The sequence below is a fragment of the Takifugu rubripes genome, chromosome 20 (assembly GCF_901000725.2).
Source record: "Takifugu rubripes chromosome 20, fTakRub1.2, whole genome shotgun sequence".
NCBI classification, from domain to species: domain Eukaryota; kingdom Metazoa; phylum Chordata; class Actinopteri; order Tetraodontiformes; family Tetraodontidae; genus Takifugu; species Takifugu rubripes.
The window spans coordinates 195,322-216,702 of NC_042304.1; the positions used below are offsets into that span (position 1 = coordinate 195,322).

Consider the following 21,381-nt stretch of genomic DNA (forward strand, 5'->3'; position numbering starts at 1 on the left):
TCATCAAATTAAAGTTATTGGTATCTATAATATAATAATTCATTCTTGACAGTCAAAGCCTTACTGTAAACTGTACCAAGCTGGCCGCCCTGCAGGAACGCCACTCTGATGGGCGGCAGCTATGCTGCTTACAACTATGACGTCATCATTAACATGGTTCTGATAACCTTATCTCCACAAGAATACTTTTAATCTCTCAGTTTTATGTGTTCGCTAAACACCTTCATTCTTAACACTTTTACTGCTGGAGGATATGTAGAGGATTTAGACGCATTGTTGAATAGTTGCAGTAATCATATTTTTATTGATAGACATTTTGCCTTCTATCCAGAAGGTTTCTTCATTTCTGAAGAAGGTAAACAGTTAATTGGAGAGACTTTGTAGAAAACATACACCTTCAGAAAAGAGCAGAATATTGTTATTTCATCATAGTATATTATAAAATCATACAATACTAACTGATGAATGATCATTTTTATTTGAGTGCTGTGATCAGTTGCACCACAACAAGCAGAGGCTCCTGCTCTTCTCTCGTGTCTGTAGTGATCGTGGCTTCAGCACTTCCGCTCATAAACCCGATGTTCAAGGGCATTTTCACTACTGATGACACCCGAGAAAAACTGGAATTTTTAGCTGCTCAGAAATAGTTTTACAGCAGTGCAATGTTGCCAGTTATGGGAAGGAAAAACCAATTCAAGAAAGTGTCCCGTTGGGCCACAATACTCCGATCTGTAATATTGCCATGAATTAAAATACTTAAAAGAGCTCCACGTTTGCTCTGATTTAACAGGTTAAATACTGAAGTAAGAAAAATCAAAGGAAATGACAAATTCACCAAAGTTGACCAGAGTTGAACACTTTAGAAGTGCAGGTATAATTAAAAGTTGCATTGTGTTCTGCCTGTCTGTGAGTCGGGTCACATGTTCCTGGAGGCTCCTCAGGCGTATCTGAAAACATACAGTGAGCAGACACACGTTTCAGAAACATCGGTAAATTTATTGGGGGTGGGCTGAGTTGACATAGGTGTGTCCTGCGTTATTTAAGCCTCCTGACGTTCCCCTGCTGGGACACCTGATTATCCTCACACCTGTGAACACTGCAGGATCTGGTGGCTCATGGCTCCCTCCTCTGCAGCAGCGAGTCTGCTTCCTCATGTTGGTTGGCCGTGGTGAGTATTCACCATCACTTTCACCTTTAAGCACAGGCAGAGACTGCTGTTGCTCTGCTGCTGTTGCTCTGTTGCTTTGCTGCTGCTCTGCTGCTGTTCTGCTGCTATGCTGCTGTTACTCTGCTGCTGTTGCTGCTCTGCTGTTGCTGCTCTGCTGCTGTTACTCTGCTGCTGCTGTTCTGCTGCTATGCTGCTGTTGCTCTGCTGCTGCTGCTGCTGCACAAGCTTTCAATGCAAAAGGCTCATTTCCTCTGATATTTTCTCTATTACATGACAAACATCCCAAACTATGAATGAGTGACCACACAGTGAGGGAGGCAAAGACCTTCTACCAGGTGCCCTCTGTATAGACATACAATTACAAAGAACCTCAATTCAAGCAGATGCCGTATCTATAGCTTCATGCAAATATACACAGTGATTGTCCACATTGAACTGAATATTTGGTTTTAACCACTGTTTGCAGCACATCTCTCTGGCACAGTGTGAGTATATTTCCTGAGAACTTTAACACCAAATGTTCTCATGAGAACAAATTAGATCTGTCCAATTTAATTAAAGCTCCACCCAAACTTGCCTGCGAGGGCTGGGCTCTGGATTTTGACTTTTATACATTGCATAACATAGATACAGTAGCAAAATGTATGAAAGGCTGAGATAGTGTGGTTGGAAACCGTGTGTTGTGGGAATGACAGCTCAGAAGGGAGAAGGCCTGGATCACAATTGAGTTAGGGTCACTGCCGTTGCTGCCTTTTATGTGTGTGGTCAGATCAGGGCTTGCTGAACGATGGTTTTGCTGCTGACTTAGAGGGACACATGGTGACTTTAACGTAGATAAAGAGTGATGAGGGGGAAAGGCTTGAGCCATCCATCTTCATCAGACGGACGTGACGGTAACCTAAAAAGGAAAAGAAGCAATGTCAGAAGTTCAAACCTTAAACAACAACCCAGTTTTATCCAGACTGCAATGGACATACCTGTACGGAGAGCAGTGAAAGGCAGGGTGTATTGACCCAGGAAGTCATTGTTTGAGGTGTAATCATGGTCCTCCACCTTAAAGCGAACCAGAGCCAGGTCCGGGACGTGGACAGTGAAGTTGAAGGTACAGTCCCACCTTGGATTAAAGCCTGAATAATAATAACAACTGGACCATTATTTGAAAGCTTAAAGCAGAGAACAGGTTTCACTTTTCTGCTGTTGCCTATAATACTTGTAGAGAGAAACTCACTGGAAATAGAGATGATATTTTAAAGAATAAAGAAACTGGTTGGACTTTAATCTGAAAACCTTGAATCCCAACTCCTTCAATTAGAAGAGTAGGCATTTACCATTATTTTCAATGTGATGAGTTTTCTTCTTCATGTTGTCAATCGGGACACCGTAAATCTCCACCCACACCTGAGGATCCACAATAGAACTGGGCTTGTCCCATTCAGGTTTAGGGAGCTGCTGTGCCGAGATGATCTGAAAGATCACAGCTTCTTTTATTTAACACTTTGGTATAAAATCAGAGAGATGGAGACAACTGAGCTGTGATATCGAGGTCAACCCTGGATTATTTCTGGATCAAAGACTGTGTTTCGCATCATTTCCAATCATGTGCTCAGATTGGTGGTGTCCTTCAGTGTTGTGTGGTTTACAGTGGATTTACCCGTATGCTAAGTAAGAAGGGCCTGTGGCCTGAACCTCCACCAACATTCTCAGGGTTGAAGGTGGCGTCAGGCTGGCACATGAATGCAGGCTTCAGGTTGTACCCACACTGGCCGTTTTGCAGGAATCTGCCCTGGTTTAGGTCCATCTGCTCACCTGGTGTCTGGAAGTTCAAAGCAACTGGAAAAAAACGCATAAACCAGCCACATATGACAAATGATTACTTACTATAGGATGAGAACTAATCCCTCACCAATCTGACAGCCTCCATTCCACATATCCTGAGGGTTGTAGTTTGAGGACTGGAGGCGCTGTCCTGAAGGGTAGATCCTGCTCAGCTTGTGACTGTTGTGACGGACAAAATGAATCCCTGGACAAGAAGAACACAAACACAGTGAGAAAGTACCCAGAACACCAATGGTTATCTGCGCTGTAGGTTTGTGGAGAGGTTAACTTGTTTTATTCCACATCTTTCTGTCGAACATAATGCAGCCAGGAAACGGATTCATCCTCACATCCTACCTGAGTCCTTGATGAGTCTCAGAGCTTTGCTTTCAGAGAAAGAGGACATCTCAGAGGCGGGCCTTTCTGCAGCCTGTTCAAAACCTTTAAAGGGAACGCTGCAGGTGTACACCACCAACTCTGACAGCTCTGGGCTCAGCTTAGACACCCCTGGCTGCAACCACACAAATCAGCATAACTTTTAACCAGCACAAAATGTCAAATTTCATCATATATTGCATTTTCTGGAAGGGGGGGATTGGTCACCTTCCTGTCCTGTTTCTTGACGGAGGGTTTGCCTTCAGAACAACCTGCCTCTTCATCTGATGAACTCCAGTCTGATGAGCACCTCTCTACCAAATGGTCTTTTTGACCTTTCACCAAGATTTTATGTTTAAGATCCTGCAGACACAGAAAAGACATCATAGTTTCACCTGATCTCTGTGGTGCCACCTGTGGACATGTTTTCTGTAGCGTTTGGATTATGTCAAATCTTCACTTTACATCTTCCAGTGTGAAATGAACCTGAGTGTACCCAGAAGGCACAGGCTTGAGGCAGGGTTGAACCGCCCTTGGACAACTATGTGTCCACTGTTGGGGGCCCCTACACTCAGATGTCATCAAAGCACAGAACAAGGTGTCCGGGGCTAAGGCCCCACAAGGTTTAGACCACTGCCAATGAGGGATGGGACGCGCACCAGAGAGACCAAGCCCCTCACTACATGTCCATTTAGTGGAGATGAGTGGCTTGATATAATGGCTGATCATAGATTAATGGGTTGTGGTCATCCATTCAACAGTATAAAATGTGTCTTATTGTGATGTGGGACATTACCTACTTACCTCTGGAGAAGGTAGAATTTGTGGATTCAAATCTCCGAGAGGTTTGGTGAGCAGCTTGTCTCCAAGGATGGTCTTCAAGTGTCGAGCCATCACTGTTTGCTGCTCCACAGAGCAGTGGTTCTCCAAGGACAATATTAGAGGGTAGGGAGATGTCTTCGAAACAGGATCCACATTGCAAATCCAAGCAGGAGTGTTTTTGACATAATTCAGGCAGAACAATAAAACAATAAATATACATATACAGTGATCCCTCGTTTATCGCGGGAGTTGCGTTCCAAAAATAACACGCGAAAAGTGAAATCCGTGAAGTAGTCAGCTTCATTTTTTTTATTATTTTACAATGCAATACTGAACTATAGAATGAAACCAAAAATCAAAACCTGTTTTAAAGCCCAAAATTTGTTTAAAACAATAATTTTAATATAGTAATACAAGGTTGGAAACATTGTCACTCGCGTATTTCACAGTCCCAGCTGTGCCTCTTCGTCCTGACTCTGCTCCGCTGGAGCGTCTGTTTCTACTGAAGGCGCAGGAGTCTTTCTCCGAGAGAAGAACATTGTTATGGGTAGTTGTTGGCGCTCTTTCTTTTTCTGAGCAAGAAGATTTTTATAAACGGATATGCCACCTTCGATTATATTTGAGAACTGCAATGAACGACTCGCAAAAAAAATCCGTGAAGCAGCGAAGCCGTGAAAGATGAAACGCGATATAGCGAGGGATCACTGTATATATATTACTTAGCAGTGCACATCAAATGATTTTTTTTTTCTCTCATAAATGCAAACAACACAAAGTTCCACATGGCTGATTAGACCTTACTACTGAGAGGCGATTTTTGATTAATTCCAAATTAATCACATCTATGTGGACAATTTTATGACATGTGTCTATTCATCAATTGGTTTATTTGATTCATGTGGTACAATGATTATTATGACTGAGATGAGCAGCTCACAATCACTGGGACTTCTGTCGTCTGAGTAATCCAAGGTTAGTTGTGACCCAGAACCAACCCTGATGGTTCACATGATTATACAAGGCAAAACACAAGACTACAAATAACTGAACTGAACTAGACAATTCATTTTGTTTATTGCAATTCTGCCAAAACATCCAAAAATGATTGAATCTGACAATTAAATTAGACTTTATCTACAATTGACAAATTAGTGGAGAAAGGGCTAAATAAACCCTCCCCAGATGTTACACCAAGTATTTTCCTGAGCAGTTATTTAAGTTAGCAGTTATTTATCCTAACTTGGATATTTTGCTTTAATACCACAGTAATATTAATTGTAATGAAAACATGATTAGTTCTGTCAGGACTGTCAGCGGGGGGCCAAGTTATACTTACTTTGAAAGCGTATTCATCAATTGTCTGAACAACCTCAACAAAGGGTACTTTGGAGGTGAGTGTGTGTCCGTGGTAGATGACAGGTTCTCCTTTATCTCCATCCCAACAGTCCAGCTCAACACAACGGCAACCACGATTCAGCGCCCTAAGAGATAAAATATCATTAGTAAGCCTGAAAACGGGCCTGAAGGCAACTGTGTCAGTGCTTGGGTAGCCTCCTCCTTGAGGCGTAACTGTCAGTAGTTGGGTGGACCTCTCCTCTAGGGGTAACTGTCAGTAGTTGGGTGGCTCCCTCCTCTGGGGGCAAATGTCAGTAACTGGGTATCCCCCTCCTCAGGGGCAACTGTTGCGTAGCCTCCCTCCTCTAGGGGTAATTGTCAGTAGTTGGGTGGCTCCCTCCTCTGGGGGCAAATGTCAGTAACTGGGTATCCCCTCCTCTGTCTGTTGAAGTGAGGGGAGATCCACTGTGTCCCAAAACAAGCAAGTCCTTCTCTCTATCCAGCTTTATTAACTAGAGCTGGACGGATGGTGTTGAAAATAAAAGTGGATCATCCTTGACAAAAGGACCTTTCTGTTTTGTTTTTTAAATGTTGATTAATGAAAGTCATTAAATTGTCTTGCAACAGGCTGGGAGATCACGAAGGAATGTATACCAAGGGCTCAAAAATAGACAAAATCAAAAGCATTATGACAAAACCTCCAGAGGGAAACATTTCCATGCAGCAACAAGTAATCATGTTCTAATATTCATTATTCTCCTTTAAACAAACAACCAAATCTGTCCCAAAGACAGAAACTCCTCACAGACTTAGAGTGCTGTTGCTACTAATAAAAGGCCACATGTGCAACTTCTGCATGAGATTTCAAGCATGTTTTCTTTGTGAGGACAGCAAGGCAGTGAGGAAAGCCACCCCTCCTCCCAGTCAGCAGTCTGGTCTGTCTCACAAGGGAAACCTGTGCTGCTGCACCAACAAAGCTTAGAACACCACCAACCAACATCAAAGAGGCTATTTGTGACGCACAGCAAGACTTACCGGATATATGGCTCGGTGCTACTGTCCCCGGTCAGTTGGTTCTTAGTGAGGTAGGTATTATGAGAGGATGAGACAAAATAGTCTGCAAGTGGATGAGTCATGTCCTGGTAAACTCTAGCATGTTCTGCATTGAAGATACAGTTCTCCTTAGATAGCATGTACATGGTGAACCCATTGGGGGTCATGAACTGGTTCTTCTGAGCTGTACAGGGCAGAAAGAACAAGCGCACTTCAAAAAAGGATGTGAATCATGTCCAGATAGATCATTCACGTTTGGCTGCAATACCCTAAATAAATTCCTCAATACATGCCAGGTTATGCAAATGATCTCATATTTAAACTATTTCCAATATCTTAAAATACTGTTTACCATAATGAATTTGTATCTTTAACAAACATATTTTGTTTGAAGCTACAAATCTTTATCATATTTTATTAAATGGACCTGATGGATGGAACGTCTGGTTGGATGTGAAGTGCTTCTCAGCCAAACTGGGCTACCATGCTGCATCTGACCATTGGCGTGTCAAAGCGCTTTGAGAGGTCAGAAAAAAGCACTACACAAATATATTCAATTTACTGTGTCGCGCCTCACGTTATCATAAAGACTGGCAGCGTCTCAGTATTTGGAGCCTTTCACAGTTGTCCTCATAAGAGAGGTGGATGACCTGGACAAGTCTGCAGTTCATCATTGGGCCAATGTAGAAAGAGAGCCAACCACTAACATTCAAGCCTAAGAACAATCTCCCAAATCTCCCTCACATGCATCTCATGTCTTTGGACTGTGAGAGGAGGTCAGGGAGCCCAGAGGGAGGTGAGGTGACGGATGTGAGGTGACGTGTGAACCACCGCAACTGTAAATCTGGTTGATTTGGTGAACTCATTGTAAAAATTCTGTTGTTGGCAATGTGTTCAATGATGTTAAACTGTTCTAGCTCAGTTTCTGCACAGAAAACAACTAGATTAGAGAAACCGTTCTTAACGGAAGGTTTAGAAGCACCGTTGCGTACCCCACACGTTGAGTTCATAGGTGAGGATGAGGCTCTGGGCATGGATCAGTGAAGCATCCTCCTCCTGGTCCAATAAGAAATCTCTGAGGTCCAGAGTGGAAAGAACGCAGCCGTTGGCAGAGTATTGGATGAACACGGCGTCCAGCTCTGGTCTTCGTAGCAACTCCCTGCAGAACACCTCGATCTCCTCGTGATCCAGACGACCATCAGCAGACTTGTCACATTTCTATGCAGGAACAGGGCGAGTTACAACATGGTGATGTCCAGTTGGGATAAACAAACATTTAGTAATTTTGGTTGAAATGTCACCTGGAAGAGGCTTAAAGCATACTGGTCGCTCAGGTCAATGTTGATCATCTGCAGAAGTGTCCGCACCTCATTGTAGCTCATCTTATCATCGTGGTTTTTGTCAGCCTGACTTAGGTAAGCATGGATCCAAGTGACACACACGCCGTTAAGGAACCACCAGATGTTGCCCTGCACAATTACGTGAATGCAGCACGGTCTCATCCTCAGAACACAATGTTGGACAGGGCAGCCATTTTAGTTTGTTAGCTGAGTCCATCCTCCCCAGCTCTTCTGTGTAAACATCCAGATGTCGCATGGTTCGATGGGAAATGTAGTCCCAGCAGCATGACCTGGGTCTTCCTTAACCCCCCCCAAAAGAACATACCCCAAACACTTCCCAGGAAAACACTGTGTTGTGGACACTTTGTCCACCTAAACTTGCAGGCATGTCAAACTCAGTCCTCGAAGGCCACGATCCTGCCGGGTTTTCTATCCCACTGAATGCATTTTCAGCCTGGTAGGACAGAAAACCCGGCAGGATCGTGGCCCTCGAGGACTGAGTTTGACACATGTGACCTAAAGGATGGAGCAGTTTAATCTCTTCAGTGATGGAAGTACAACAGGATATCAGCTGAAGTGAACATAAGTCAATAATCGCTTTCAGAGACTATTTGCGTAGAGAAATGATTTGCAAATGTCTTTCACAAAACTTCATTTCTAACTTACATGCCCATAAATGCCCATCAAACTACCCATGAATGTACCAGTGAAACAGTAGAGAATTTTCTGTCATTATCCAGTTCAGGATAAACAAAAAGGGATATTGGTTGAGTTTTTCCTTCTGAGTCATGTTCTCTACATGCTCCTGCAGGGTTCGTATGCCACGGGCCCAGCACCGGGCCTCTTCCTGATTCTGGCAGAGGAGATCCAAACTCTTCCGGGGTCCTTTGAAGACCACTGTCAAAGAGTGGCCCTCTGGCACGGAGCCAACCATCTGTCGAAAAGTCTCTGACTGACAGCCCTCAAGAACACATTCCACTTCCATGACTGAAACTGAGAAAAGGACAGAATGAATGTGTACAGATTTAAAGCAAACATACGCACAACGTGCGAACAACTCATTCACTCTGATGCCTGTAGACCAGTGGTGGGTGGGGAAGACATCCACAAATTGCTGCTGTTGACCTGGACAACTTCACAAATTCACTCTAGCAACTTTTAATGTAATTTTTGCTGACGTCTAACAAATTTGGTGACTTAATTTTGACATTTGATAGGTAAACATCTGCTAAAATATTATAACACTGCAGTAATAACAGTAATTCCACTGTACAGCATCAAATCACAAATTCAGTCTTAAACATTCTACTGAAGCATCCAAAGCAACAGAGAAGCACTGTGTCATTTTACCAATAAATAAATAGCTAAAAAAAAGAAAGCAGATTTACTAATAATTCTCACGTTCACACTGTTTGACCATCACAGTATGATGTAGCATGTAGTGCTAAAGTGGCTGGTAAAGGCACATTGTTACGCACACACGCACACACACACACACACACACATACACACATACAGCACAGCTGAAGCGTGTGGCCAATTGGATACTTTCCAGTGGGTGGCTCCTACAAATATATAGTGAAGTATATATATATAAGCACATCTAAATGCTCCGTATCCAAACCACTCCTGACTCACAGGTCTCCTGTCCTGTAATTTCTATATAATCATTAGGTTAGGCTCCATTCTGAAGTCTCAAAATAGAGGAGGTCTGTAATTAAGGGATCAGAGACAGAGTAGATGTGTCTAACATTTAAAGCAAAAATAGATCTGTGTTTGATCCCTCACAGCCAACCGAGTTTCTATTTCAAAAGAATCTCATCAATCTCATCAATCAATCAATCTTTTTTTATATAGCGTCTTTTACAATCAGAATTGTTTCAAGGCACTTTCCAGAATCCCAGGGCCTAACCCCAGACAAGCAACAGTGGCAAGGAAAAACTCCTCTTTAACAGGAAGAAACCTTGATCAGGACCAGGCTCATGTAGGGGGACCCTCCTGCTGATGGCCAGCTGGGTAGAGAGAGAAGAGACGGGGGAGGACAGGTAGAGGATAGAATAGGTAGGAGAGGAGAGGAGAGGAGAGGAGAGGAGAGGAGAGGAGAGGAGAGGAGAGGAGAGGAGAGGAGAGGAGAGGAGAGGAGAGGAGAGGAGAGGAGAGGAGAGGAAACCATGACCCAGTGGGGTGACAGAGGCCTGTCAGGTGATCATGTTTCCGGACCCCGGCAGCCTTGGCCTATAGCAGCATAACTAAGATGTTAACCTAATGATTAGACGACCCCCTAAGTATGATAATTTGTCTGTCTATGATAATAACTGGAACTACAGCATTAGTAACAATAAGCTTTTTCAAAGAGGTAGGTTTTAAGCCTAATCTTAAAAGTAGCGATGGAGTCAGCCTCCCGTACCTGGACAGGGAGCTGGTTCCATAGCAGGGGGGCCTGGTAGCTAAATGCTAGGCCCCCCATTCTACCCCTAGAAACTCTGGGGACCACAAGTAGACCAGCATTCTGAGAGCGGAGCGGTCTATTGGGCTGGTAAGGTGCCACTAGCTCCTCCAGGTAGGATGGAGCTAGGCCTCTGAGGACCTTGTAGGTCAAAAGAAGGGTTTTAAAAATTATTCTAAAACGGGCAGCCAATGAAGAGACGCCAGTACAGGAGTTATGTGATCTCTTTTGTCAATACCTGTCAATACATGTGAAAGTTCAGCAAGTGGAAGATTAAATGATTCGAAAAACACCGAGCTAAAAATGAAACAACCAGGGTTTGCAGGGTTCTGCCTTCACTTTTCAATTTAAAATCGTACAAAACAAAAGAAGGAGAACCCCGGGAGATCTGAGCCTTCAGATAACAGCAGCATCAGACCTTCATCAGCCTGTTAAGGTCATGGGCCAAAGGTCAGCTAATGCTAATTTCAAAGCTTGATTAATACCCAACAATCCTCTCAGCAGCTGTCTAGAACCCTGAAAATGAAAATGATGGACGTCCACCACAGGAGAAGACTGTAAGATGACACACCTACACAAATAGGAGCTTCCTTGAGGAGTCACCAGAAAACCTCTCCTGCATCCTCACCACCACATCCAGCATCAGAAGTTTGCTAAAGAAGATCCAGACAAGCCTGAAGCATTTAGGAATCAAGTCCTATCACCTGACCTAAACCTCATTGGACATCTGAGTACAGACCTGAGAGGAGCAGACGGCTCAGGAACCTGACAGAACTGAACAGACTTTAGTGAGGTAGAATGGAGCAAAATCCCTCCAACAAGACCTGAAAGATTCTTGGCTGCTACAGAGAACTTTACAAGCTGTGATACTGGCCACAGGGACACGCTGCTGGGCACAGGGACACGCTGCTGGGCCCCGACAGGGGCGCTGCTGGGCACCAACAGGAGGCGCTGCTGGGCACCAACTATGCTGGGGGCCAAACCATTTTTACATAGAAGAGGTAGAATAATTTCGGTACTGTACAGGCAGACAGGTCAGGGATGCTGTCCTAAGAATGCTATTTAGACATTTATGTAAACGTCCACTATAAAATTATTCTTCTGATCTCCGAGCTGAAGGCCAAACTCCATCATATCTGAAGGATAGCACCAGGTAGTGACCTCCACCCTCATTCTTTCTTTTTCTGGGTGCATCTATCTATTCTTAACTGTGCACTAACCTCTAACTTCAGTGACATCTTCAGTTTTAAATCTATAGCTTCAGGTCAACAAACCATAGCAATTTGCATTGTGATTTGCATGTCTGTTCCTCCCTTCATTCTGTCCCTCTTTAACCAATCAACCAATCAATCAATCAATCAATCAATCAATCAATCAATCAATCAATCAATCAATCAATCAATCAATCAATCAATCAATCAATCAAGCAATCAATCAAGCAATCAATCAATCAATCATTCATTCTTTATTTATATAGAGTCTGTTACAATCCAAATTGTTTCTAGGCGCTTGACAGAATCCCAAGGTCTGACTCTCAACAAGCAACAGAAAAACTCCCCTTTAACAGTAAGAAACCTTGAGCAGGACCAGGCTCATATTGGGGGACCCTCCTGCTGATGGCCGGCTGGGTAGTGAGAGAGGAGAAGGGAGAGTAGGACAGGTAGAGGAGAGAATAGGTAGAGAACATAGAAATACATTATATTAATTAAAATAAACTGCCGGTAGAGTCGAGTTGAGTGGTTTAGCGGGGTCGGAGCTCAGTAGGTCAGCATACAACTATGAAGGCGGCGATACCTGTAAATGAATACTCTCATCTTCTCCTTCCTGCCATCAGTAGCTCAAACCTGGTCCTGTTCAATCTTTCTTCCTGTTACAGGCAGTTTTTACAGCCACTCTAGCTTGTTAGGGGTCAGACCCTGGGATTCTGTAAAGCTCAATCTGGCCTGTACTTTTGGCTATTTAAAAAAAGTTGAATTGAACTGAAGAATAATTACACTTGTAATCGCTTAGTTTGCTGCTGATAATTCCTGTTACAATATTACATTTCAGGTAAACTTCACGAGTAAATGAGTCAGCAGAACTCATCCATAAGTGTTGAAAGAGAATCTAAAGAGAAGTTTGTGAGTGAGACTTGAGAAGCAGAACAGAGATTAAAGAAAGAACTGGTTGGCAGAGACTGCTGTTGACTCACTTGAAGTCGTACTTACAGGACTGTTGTTCTTTGGCTCTACTAGAGGTTTTGTGGGACTGACACCAGATAGTGACCCCGTCCTCCAAAAGCTTCAGTGTCCGACGCTTCTGCCAGTGAGCTGAGCGCACCTTCGAGCACAACATAAGACTTCAGCCTAGCTTTGCGAGACCATGTGACCACTGACAGCTGGGAGCAGTTACCTTCAGCATGCTGGAGCCCTGCAACATCTGCTTCACATCCTCGTCGTCTTGCACTCCTGCAATCAAAGAAACCAAAAGCAGAGACAAGATTTGAGAAAACATACTGAATGAAAAACAAACAAATTTAACATTTGCAGTTGTTTCTGAAGTTTCTCCTTTAGAGAGCAGGCAGTGATGCAACATTTGTTTACACTGTGCAGATATTTACTAAGTTACAAAAACGGTAATTAGTCCTCATGTTTTTCCTCATGTTTCCTCATGTTACAGGTACAGTGTTGTAAGTCTGTGCATGTGATGGATGTTTCCAACCTCTGGACTCAACTCCTGCTGCCGCTGGCAGGTTAGAATATTGTGACATGACGATTTTGCTCAACTGGTAAAGCTCAGGTTTGGCACCACACTGCAGCTGTGGAGCATACATTCTATCAATAAATAATGTATAGGATATGCACAGTACACTGCATAAACTGAATTAAGTGACATAATTACAGGAATGTTTCTGAGATTGAAAATAATATGAACTGACTTTTAATTTTAACCACAACCCCAACCCTGACCCCAACCACGAGCCCCAACCCTGATCCCAACCACGACCCCAACCCTGATCCCAACAATAATTATTGTTATTACTGCTATCACTGCTGCCCTGCCAACCTCCAGACCTCTTTCCCTTACTGCTAACAAGTGCAATCAATCTTTATAATTAACTCTTCTTAATTACCTTTAAAAGTTTAATAGTTAATCTAGCCATTCATCCATCCATCCATCCATCCTCTACCGCTTATCCGGGGTCAGGTCTGGGCCTCCCTCTCCCCAGCTACTTCTTCCAGCTCATCTGGGGGGATCCCCAGGCGTTCCCAGACCAGTCAAGAGACATAGTCTCTCCAACGTGTCCTGGGTCTTCCCGGGGGCCTCCTACCAGAGGGACATACCCTGAACACCTCACCAGGGAGGCAACCAGGGGGCTCCTCTCAACGCGGAGAAGCAGCGGCTCTACTCTGAGCTCCACCCAGATGGCAGAGCTTCTCACCCTATCTCTAAGGGAGAGCCCAGCCACCCTACGGAGGAAGCTCGTACCCGTGATCTTGTTCTTTCGGTCATTACCCAAAGCTCATGACCATAGGTGAGGGTAGGAAAGAAGATCGACTGGTAAATCTCTTCACCACAACGGACCGGTGCAGAGTCCGCATTACTGCTGACGCGACACCGATCTGCCTGTCGATCTCCTGCTCCATTCTTCCCTCACTCGTGAACAAGACCCTGAGGTACTTGAACTCCTCCACTTGGGGCAGGATTTCCTCCTTGACCCGGAAAAGGCACTCCACCTTTTTCCGGTTGAGAACCATTCCCGTGGGCTCACCACCTGCAGGAGGGGCCAAGGGGGTCGGGTGCATTTTGTGTTGGGTAGTGGTCGAAGGCAGGGACCTTGGCGGTCTGATCCCCGGCTGCAGAAACTGGCTCTAGGGACATAGTTAATCGAAATTTATTTATTCTTTCTACTTGTTTAAACTATGATTATACAGACTCGGCCAATGGGCCAGGCGGGCTCCTCTGTCCCTGAACCTGACCCTAATCTAAGCCCAGTTCTACCCTCAACCTTAACCACACCATAACCTTCAAACAGTCCTTTAAAGTTGTGAGGACCAGCCAAAGTGTCCTCACTTTGCTAGTAGAATGACAACTGTGGCGCTCAGTACAGAGCATGAATAATAACACACACACACACACACACACACACACACACACACACACACACACACACACACACACACGCACACACACAGACACCAGCCCAAGACTCTTATCCCATCCGTGGAACTTCCTGTCAGCAGGCCCAGAAAGTCTGTATCTGCTTTTGTAAATAAATTTCTTATTCTGGTAATATTTTCAGCTGCTCATCTGCCCACTGAGGGCCAGAGCCAGAATAGTGTTTATTATATTCTTAGAACTAACATCATGCTGCAGTTCTGTCCCTACTGGTGTAGATTATTTTAATTTCTTTTTTCATAATCCACAAAAGAGAAGAGAATACCATCATCTATGAAATAAATCCAGTTAGCTTTTACAAACAGATGCTAGCTGAAGGCAGACAATAATGTCTCCGCACAGGCCTGCAAACTCAGTTAACCCTCATATTGATCCAGGAGCTCCAGTTAGAGCATCAGTGGATCACACTGGTCATGCCTGGTCTGCTGCTCGGACTCCACCATTTCCATTCTTTAAATTAAGGCTTTAGTGAGAAGCTCTCAGCGGGTTATTCCGATCAGAGCTTTGGATATTAAACTTGACTGAAATGAATTAAAATCCTCTGATAAAGTAAAGCTCGACCACATGAGATTAGCGGACTGACCGAGGCTCCTCAGAGGGTCGATGCTCCTGGACGTCCCGGCTCCGCTCCTCAGCGCCTCTCCTTGGGCCGCTATACTGCCGAGCATGTCACTGCAAATTGCTCGTTCTTCTCTGACTGGACTGGCTGTTGTCGGACACAGAAGGATGAGACTAACTGAGGAGGATTAGTTAAAACCTGGGAGGGGAGGAGGGGCGTCGCAGTGTCTGAAGGACGGAGGCTGTTCTACAGCCTGGATACTGAACGGAGGATGTCCTGCAGCCCGGAGACTGGACGGAGGATGTCCTCCAGCCTGCAGACCGACTCAGTAGTAGAGAGAGTCTACAAGAAAAACATGGGAACTGTCCATATTTAAAAACATCTGAGGATTATAAACACCGGAACAGGCCATATTAAATCAGATCTGAGCATCTCAAGCGCTTAACGGTGACTTCCGGTTGTGACTTTCAAAATAAAACAGGGCTCCTTTACGGCTGCTCTTGGACATACGCGTCTTTTGATCCTGTAAACTTGCATTTTCCATTTCAAACTAAAACTGACTATGAACAGAGTTGTCGTCTAGAGGACAAGGTACTTGTGTTAGCAATTATTATTATTATTATCATTATTATATTATTAATTTTATATTTCGTAGTGCCCCTTGCACTAGATTTTAAAAAAGAGTCCACAGTATGATGTTTCATTAAAACTAGCAGTGTTCGGTTTTACTATTGTTGTTTTATATTTGCTGATAAAAATAATGATTGCCGTTCCAAAATCTTTAATGGTAATATTATCACAAATCTACACGTCACCAACATTGATGTCCTAATATAGATGCCATAGATGCCTGGTGATCCTGGTGAGGAGGGTGGGGTCCACCCTGCATGTGGTGGGTGGACACTGGCCTTTCAAACAGTAGTACATATACTCAAGTTCTAAATGTTATACTGATGTTCGAACCATAAACCATCACCAGAAAAGACAGCTGCACATACTAGGTTGCAGATTAGTTCAAATTCAAATAACCATGGCTCGACTGGGGGACAGACATGGAACCCGCTGCTGCTGCAGCAGCTACACCCCGAAGCTGAATCAAACGTGCCTTTCACATTTTTCTGGTCAAATCCGCATCTCTTTGTTTTGGAATGCGCGAATACTCGCAGCCTTACGGTAACAGTGCTGAAACGTCAAGTGGACTGTATTGAAATAGACTTTAAATAAACCTACGAGCCTATACACTACAAACCTATGTTTGAACTACTACTTTCTATGAATACCTGTGGACATCCCCTTCAGGGTCACAGGGAGGGTGTTGCATATCCCACCTGCATATGGGTGAAGGCAGGTCCCCCGTGGATGAATCTCCAGCTCATCCCAGGGCCCTATATGAGAATTTGTGGGTTAAGTATCTTGCTCAAGGCGACCTCAGCATTGCTCTGGAGGTGCTCTGGGACCTACTGCCAGAAAATGTTTTGTCCGCACTGGGCTTGACATTGGTGTCACAATCATGTGACTGACTGTGTTTGCTTCTCTTTTATCAGCGTCAAAGATGCAAACGGAACATTTGCATCAGTTTTGGCCGTTTCCCTCTTTACGCCCACCAAATGCAACACAGAGAGTGTTTATGAAAAAAATAATATTATATTATATAAGAAGCATCTAATTATGAAGGGAAAAAAACGCCAAAATATTTCACCTTGGCTTTTTAAAAAAGTTTCCAAACTACTTGAAAATGGACATTTAAATTTATTTATTATATATGATGAAATAAATACAGATCTTTGCTTGCTTGTGTCCTTGGTTATTTATATGGCATCTGTTACAATCAAAAATGTTTCTAGGCGCTTTACAGAATCCCAGCGCCCCAACAAGCAACAGTGGCAAGGAAAAACTCCCCTTTAACAGGAAGAAACCTTGAGCAGGACCAGGCTCATGTGGGGGGACCCTCCTGCTGATGGCCGGCTGGGTAGAGAGAGAGGAGAAGGGGGAGGACAGGTAGAGGAGAGAATAGGCAGAGATCATAGAGAGAGGTGCTCCACAGGGGACTGTGCTGTCCCCCATCCTCTTCACTCTGTACACCTCGGACTTCTGTTACAACTCAAGGGTGTGGTTGAATGTGTCACATTCAGAAGTTCGCTGATGACACAGCCATCGTTGGATGTATCAGAGACGACCAAGAGGAGGAGTACCGGTGCCTGGTGAGGGACTTTGTTGCCTGGTGCCACAACAACGGTCTGCAGCTCAACACCTCCAAAACCAAAGAACTGGTCATTGACTTTGGGAGGGACCGACCGAGACCTAGACCAGTTCAGATAGGAACGGAGGAGGTGGAGGGCGTGCAGACCTACAAATATCTTGGGCTGTGGCTGGACAACAGGCTGGACTGGACAAGCAACTCGAGGCAGCTGTACAAGAAGACCCAGAGCAGGATGTACTTCCTGAGGAGACTCAGATCCTTCAACATCTGCAGGAAACTCCTCTGGATGTTCTATCAGTCTGTGGTCGCCAGCGTCCTGTCCTACGCTGTGGTGTGCTGGGGGGGGAGTGTGACAAAAGCAGACCTCTCCAGGCTGGAGAAGCTGATCAGGCGGGCCAGCTCGGTGGTTGGGATGAAGCTGAAACCTCTGGTGACAGTGGCAGAGAGGAGAACTATAGACAAGCTGCGGAGCATCATGGACAATGTCCGCCACCCTCTGCACACTGTCATCCACAGCCAGAGAAGCCTGATCAGCCAGAGGCTGCGCCTCCCCAAGTACAGGACAAACAGACTGGGGAACTCATTCATCCCCCGAGCCATCAGACTGTTCAACTCCTCACTGGGGGGGAGGAGGGCCAACAGAAGGACTGGAACAACACTGCAATAACATAATACTGGGATATCCATTCATTCAGTTCATTCATTCATTCAGTTCATTTATTTACATTTCTATAGTTTTATATTATATTCTATTTTTAATTTATTCTATTTTATTTCTTATTTTATTCTATTTTTATTTTTATTATTTTTAATATTTTAAACAGTGCTGTACGTTTCTTTGGGGATATGCTAATTTCCCTAATGGACACCCCCTAAAGGGATCAATAAAGTACACTGATTCTGATTCTGATGATAAATTAATAGTACAAGCTGCTGGTATAAGAGTAGGGTGGGTTAGCAGGGTCGGAGGTCAGAGGTCGGCAGGCCAGCATACCGCTATAAAGGCGGCAAGACCTGTTGACGGATATGGGGGGGCAGAGAATCTTTACAAGAAATGACATCATCAATGAGCATTGATGATCTACTCGGAGAGGAGAGGAGAGGAGAGGAGAGGAGAGGAGAGGAGAGGAGAGGAGAGGAGAGGAGAGGAGAGGAGAGGAGAGGAGAGGAGACGAGACCCAGGGCCTAACCCCAGACAAGCAACAGTGGCAAGGAAAAACTCCCCTTTAACAGGAAGAAACCTTGAGCAGGACCAGGCTCATGTAGGGGGACCCTCCTGCTGATGGCAGGGGTAGAGAGAGAGGAGAAGGGGGAGGACAGGTAGAGGATAGAATAGGTAGGAGAGGAGAGGAGAGGAGAGGAGAGGAGAGGAGAGGAGAGGAGAGGAGAGGAGAGGAAACCATGACCCAGTGGGGTGACAGTGGCCTGTCAGGTGATCATGTTTCCGACAGCCTTGGCCTATAGCAGCATAGCTAAGACGTTAACCTAATGATTAGACGACCCCCTAAGTATGATAATTTGTCTGTCTATGATAATAACTGGAACTACAGAATTAGTAACAATAAGCTTTTTCAAAGATGACCTCAGAACCTGAAGCTTCACTAACTTCTCTTTCTCCTCTGGTTTCATGGATAGATATAGCTTAGTGTCATCAGCATAACAATGAAAATGTATCCCATGCTGCCGAATAATGTTCCCAAAGGCAAGCATGTACCGGGTGAAAAGGATTGGTCCAAGTACAGAACCTTGAGGAACTCCATGGCTAACCTTCTGTATGAGGAGGGAACACAATGGACATGAGCAAACTGGTATCTATCAGATAGATACGATCTAAACCAGTCTAGTGCTGTCTCTTTAATCCCAATCACATGTTCCGGTCTCTGTAACAGGATGCTGTGATCAACTGTATCAAAAGCAGCACTGAGGTCCAGCAGAACCAGCATAGAAACCAGTCCATGATCTGAAGCTATCAGAAGCTCCTTAGTAACTTTAATAAGTGCTGTTTCTGTGCTGTGGTGAGCTCTAAAGCCTGACTGAAACATCTCAAACAGGCTGTTTCTCTGCAGGCGCTCCAGTAACTGAGTCACCATAACCTTCTCAAGAATTTTAGAGATAAAAGGAAGGTTGGATATCGGCCTATAATTTGCTAAGACATCAGGATCCAGTGATGGTTTTTTAAGCAACGGCTTAATCACTGCCACCTTGTAGGACCGGGGTACATAACCTGTCACTAAAGAACAATTGATCTGGTCCAGGACAGAACTGCCTATCAATGGTAAAACATCATTCAACAGGTGTGTTGGGATCTAAAAGACAAGTGTTGGACTTAGATTTCTAAATTAGCGAAGATGTCTCAGAAAAATATATAGGGCTGAAGGACTTTAAGGGCTCGTTGGAGACCCTGTATGTTCCCACAGTCAGCACATCTGGTGATGGTCCAGTTGTTCGGATGGCCTGGTTAGCTTTTTCTTTGATAGCTAGTGAAGAAGCTTTATCAGTGAAGAAGCTCATGAAGTCTTCATCACTAAGGGAAGAAGGGATACGTGGATCTAAAACACTGTGACTCTTGGTTAATTTGGCCACAGCGCTAAAAAGAAATCTGGGGTTATTCTGGTTTTCTTCAATTAGAGAAGAAAAATAAGCTGTTCTAGCATTACTAAGGGCCTTTCTATAAACTGCCAGACAGTCTTTCCAGGCTAAATGGTAGCAATCTACTTTACAAGAATACCACTTCCATTCTACTCTTTGCACCTCCTGCTTGAGGGGCCTAATGTGTGAATTATACCACGGGGCACACATCCTCTGATTTACTCTTTTCTTTTTCAGGTGGGCAACAGAATCAAGCGTAATTCTCAGTGAGGCTGCTGCACCTTCAGCAAAAGAGTCGATCTCGGCAGGGCTAAGATTATTATGACTGATCCCTGTAGAAGCATACAGTGGTCCTGGGATTAGCACAGGAATTGCTTCCTTATACTTAGGTACAGCATTATCTGAAAGACATATAGTAAGACTGTGCTCTGAGCATAGAAGAATCGTTAATCATAAATGTAAAAGTAATCAAAACATGATCTGACAGGAGTGGGTTCTGAGGGAACACTGACACATGTTCTACCTCAACACCGTAAGTAGGAACTAGATCAAGGGTGTGGTTGAAGCTATGAGTTGGTTGGTTTATGTGTTGAAGGATACTAACTGACTACTGGCCATCAAAATTCCTTAAACTTCAAGTGAACGTCAATGCTCTTCTGAATGGCATTTTCTTTTATTTCCGCTTCTCTGTTTTCGCAAGAGCTCACTGTGGCAGATCCTGCACGCACATGCACACACACACACACACACACACACACACACACACACACACACACACACACACACAAATACACACACTCAGGCGCCTCAGACTGTTGTTTGCCGTCTTCTCTCATTGTGATCAATGTTCACACCTGCCTTAAATTTCGCCTGCTTGCTGTGGATCCATAGTCAATGTACCTGCGTTCAAACCCCTCCTGACAACTGCAATATTCACTTCTATGTGACCTAAGGAGAGATGCACATGTTACACCAAAGATTGTAAAGAACTGGATGTACATGAGCGGGACATTAGTAGGACCTCTGTGTTAGTGTAACTGCTGCTGAATGACAGTTAATTATCTTCATTTGCATGCCTGCTTTTATCTTCAAAGAATATATTTATTGAATGATGAAATCATGGCTGTATAGCTCTTAGCATCATTTTCCATATATATAGTGTGTTTTTGGCCTAGGTGATCTGGGAGGTCCAACATGACCTTTGAGGTGAACTGTAAAGTGCCAGAAATGCTGCAAGGCTCTGGTTTATGGATTAAAAATGTATATGACTTTCTTCTTATGTTACATTTGTGTTCATTTTTAAGAGAGAGCAACTGTGGAGCCTCCAGACCACCAAGTGCTGCCCAGCATGTAGAGACACAACTGGGTCACTTCCTGCTGGTCACATTATTGGGTGGACTCAGATTTCAGATTTCAACGCACAGTGCGTGTTCAGGGTTCAAAAAGGGCGTCTTCTCAGTCTTGACCACACGAGGGCGACCTTCAACATGACTGATGCAATCAGCGGTCACATTCTGACTT

At 44.3% G+C, this 21,381-nt stretch overlaps 1 protein-coding gene across 5 annotated transcripts; it reads right to left on the minus strand.

The window, feature by feature from the left end:
* Nucleotides 1-472: 472 nt before the first annotated feature.
* LOC101066005 (1-phosphatidylinositol 4,5-bisphosphate phosphodiesterase delta-3-A-like) lies at nt 473-16,522 on the minus strand. Of its 5 annotated transcripts, none has more exons than XM_029828057.1 (17): nt 16,400-16,522; nt 15,096-15,218; nt 12,746-12,801; nt 12,562-12,673; nt 8,673-8,901; nt 7,870-7,999; nt 7,561-7,786; nt 6,551-6,752; nt 5,517-5,661; nt 4,163-4,315; nt 3,587-3,721; nt 3,341-3,494; nt 3,072-3,188; nt 2,820-2,998; nt 2,497-2,632; nt 2,146-2,295; nt 473-2,066 (listed from the first exon to the last, which is right to left on the minus strand). In XM_029828057.1, exons 2-17 carry the CDS (start codon nt 15,178-15,180, stop codon nt 1,939-1,941), a joined length of 2,337 nt encoding a protein of 778 aa, XP_029683917.1. In that variant the 5' UTR covers nt 15,181-15,218; nt 16,400-16,522; the 3' UTR covers nt 473-1,938. The 5 variants fall into 5 exon arrangements, with proteins under 5 accessions (XP_029683917.1, XP_029683916.1, XP_003976250.2 ...); XM_029828056.1 differs by having other exon boundaries at nt 15,096-15,413; nt 16,400-16,521; XM_003976201.3 differs by lacking the exon at nt 16,400-16,522 and adding an exon at nt 16,352-16,389.
* Between the last annotated feature and the right edge of the window lie 4,859 nt (nt 16,523-21,381).